Raw genomic sequence first — 2,939 nt, forward strand, 5'->3', positions numbered from 1 at the left:
GTTTATATTGAAGGAGCACTACGGTGGAAGGAAGATTTGGCCCAGAAAGCAACAGAGGCATATTTAAGACATCAGCTTGCAGCCCCAAACCTGCGCAAGCTAGTGTACGGCACAGGTGAGTCTCTGAACCTCTAGTTCATTCCAAAATTCAAATCTTATTTACTCGCTGTCATGTCATTCCAACCTGTATGCTGTTATTTCTTTAGTGAAAACAAAACAAAAAATTTTGAAGACTCTTCAGTCAGCCCTTTTCCATTTAATGAATATTCATAGTGATGTCTGCCAAGCTGGGTTAAAAAACACTGTAAAATTAGTCCACATGACCTGTGTGCTGTATATCGAGTCTTCTGAATCTGAAGCCATATTTTATTTACTACATTTTTATTTAATACTTATTTATTATTTACACAGGGAGGGAATAGGGATGCTATATATAAGGACTGACTTATTAAATGTATTCATTGGAAAAAAAAATAAGGCACATAAATCTCTGGGCTATAATGTATCTGCTATATGTATTTTTGTCAGTGGAGGGGGATGAAGAGGAGGATTCTAATGATGAAGAAGAGTTGGGCGGTTTATTTAAAGTCAGTCGACCAGAGAAGAGTAAGAAAGTACGAGCGGATGCGATGGACTGCTCTCGCTTTCAGCCAGACAACAGCCGTGACTGGGATCAGGAGGAGGTGAGATGCAGTATAAAAACACACTTGCATATACATGTACATGTATTAGCATAATGCATATAAATATGCCATTTGTTGTCTATGTCCTTTGCATTTTCTTACGAACTGTGTGTTTTCAGATGCTAGCCTCTATCAGGGACTGTTTTGTGACTGGAAAATGGGAGGAGGATAAAGATGCTGCAACACTGCTTAAGGAAGATGGTAAGAAAACTAAATGCACCAGACGTCATCAGCAGCCATTGTAGGTGTTACCCAGTACCGGTACTCTGGTAATTAGTCAGTATTAATAAAATAAATGTAACAATACTGGATTTCTTCAATATGTATTAATTTGTCTTTAGTGATAAACAGGACAAAATTTCAGATTTAAAAAAGGTAGAAAGAATGAAAACCTCTTACTGTTCTTAACTGGATACATTTAGTACCTTCTTGATCATTTTAGTGAGCCCTGTAGAATTTTTTATATTAATGTATTGAACTTTTGAGTGTAGTGAAGTGTGTTCAGTAGCATATTATTGTTTTTGCCCATGTTAGATTTGGTTTAAAGACAGAAAGTTTCACTGGCTGGATATTGACCACTGAAATTGTGGTACATCTATATTATATAATGTATTTCCTTCCTTTTGCCTTTCTAGATGAACTCTATGGAGATTTTGAAGATTTGGAAACAGGACAGGTTCACAAAGCAAAGACTGGGAATAAAGACCAAGCTGAGGTATAAAACTAGTTTTTCTAGCATTATCATCTGATTTACATCTGACAATTTTGTGGTGCTTTTTTATTTATTACTTATTGTTCTTTAAACACAGGGAGGGAATGATGATGAAATAAATGGTGGTGATGATGATGATGATGAAGAGGAGGAGGCTCCCCAAGTGAAACTTGACGATGATGAAGTTCTAAAGAACAAACGTTTGGAGAAGAAGAGGCGGCTGAAGGAGAGGTTCGATGCACAATATGATGATGGTGACGCCACATACTTCGATGACCTGAAGGAGGAGATGCAGAAACAGGCTGAGGTCAGAGGTCAAAGTTGAGACATGAGATCAGCCTCCTTGTAAGCAAGAATATGTGTAAAGCTTTGTCTTAATTAATTTATATTTATATATCTAAGTAGATGTAAGAAATGTTACAGTCCTTTATGCATTTATTTTGATTCTGTGAAATACAAAAGAAGATATTTTGTCAAATGTCCTAGTGTTTTGTCCATACAGTGATGTTTTTTTTTTTTTTTTTACCCCAGTGACTTTCATTGTATGGTCAAAAACAGCTGAAATGCATTTCAAAATATCTTCTTTTACTTGTTTCACACAAGAAAGAAAGCCACACAGGTTTGGAACGAAATGAGGGTGAATAAATAATAACAGAATTTTAATTTCATGCTGATTGTTTTTCTGTAGCTGAACAGGCAAGAGTTCGAAGATGTAGATGATGAAATTCGTGTTCAATATGAGGGCTTCAGGCCAGGCATGTACGTTCGTGTGGAGATCCCTGCTTTACCTTGTGAGTTTGTCACCAACTTTGACCCCCACTATCCCATCATCCTTGGCGGACTGGGCCCCAGTGAGGGCAATGTTGGCTACTTGCAGGTAAATTTATTTGACTTATTCGTATCGGACAATTGCATATTTTACAACTTCTAGTGTAGTTGATAACCTTGTGAATAAAGTGAAGGGCACCTGCTTTAATGCCAAACCAAATGCCATTACAAGGCTGGGCTGGGTAAAACATTCAGGTCCTTTCTTTATCTCCTCTGCACAGATGCGTCTGAAGAAACACCGCTGGCACAATCGTATCTTGAAAACCCGTGACCCTCTCATCCTGTCTTTGGGCTGGAGGCGCTTTCAGACCATCCCCCTCTACTACATCGAGGACCATAACGGACGTCACCGCCTACTCAAATACACACCTGAACACATGCACTGCGGTGCCACCATCTGGGGTGAGAGACAAACCGTACACACCTCTCTGGTATTTAACTTTGCATGCTCATTTTCCCTATTTTTACATTCAAATTGCATTTGCAGTCATCTAATTAAAGCTCAGTTAAAGTTAAAGGGGTCATATGATGCTGCTAAAAAGAACAGTATTTTGTGTACGTGTAAGTGGCGATTGCAAGTGACTTCTTAAGTTAGTTTCTTTTGTCTTGTCTTCACCACCTGGCTACTGTTGTAAAATGTTGAGAGATTCAAACAAAAAGTAATCAAAAAAAAATAGAACAAAATAAAAAATAAAGCCTGCAAGTGACGTCGCTAG

At 38.0% G+C, this 2,939-nt stretch overlaps 1 protein-coding gene across 1 annotated transcript in view; it reads left to right on the forward strand.

Moving 5' to 3' along the window:
* LOC107689949 (ribosome biogenesis protein BMS1 homolog) overlaps window positions 1–2,939 on the forward strand; it is a 22,181-nt gene that overhangs the window by 7,556 nt on the left and 11,686 nt on the right. The window contains exons 11-17 of the mRNA XM_016488136.1: window positions 14–115; window positions 529–683; window positions 803–884; window positions 1,319–1,398; window positions 1,493–1,702; window positions 2,084–2,272; window positions 2,445–2,625. Of these exons, the coding sequence (XP_016343622.1) occupies window positions 14–115; window positions 529–683; window positions 803–884; window positions 1,319–1,398; window positions 1,493–1,702; window positions 2,084–2,272; window positions 2,445–2,625 (999 nt within the window). The remainder of the gene's footprint in view (window positions 1–13; window positions 116–528; window positions 684–802; window positions 885–1,318; window positions 1,399–1,492; window positions 1,703–2,083; window positions 2,273–2,444; window positions 2,626–2,939) is intronic.

This window comes from Sinocyclocheilus anshuiensis, unplaced genomic scaffold (assembly GCF_001515605.1).
Source record: "Sinocyclocheilus anshuiensis isolate Anshui unplaced genomic scaffold, SAMN03320099.WGS_v1.1 scaffold1541, whole genome shotgun sequence".
NCBI lineage: Eukaryota > Metazoa > Chordata > Actinopteri > Cypriniformes > Cyprinidae > Sinocyclocheilus > Sinocyclocheilus anshuiensis.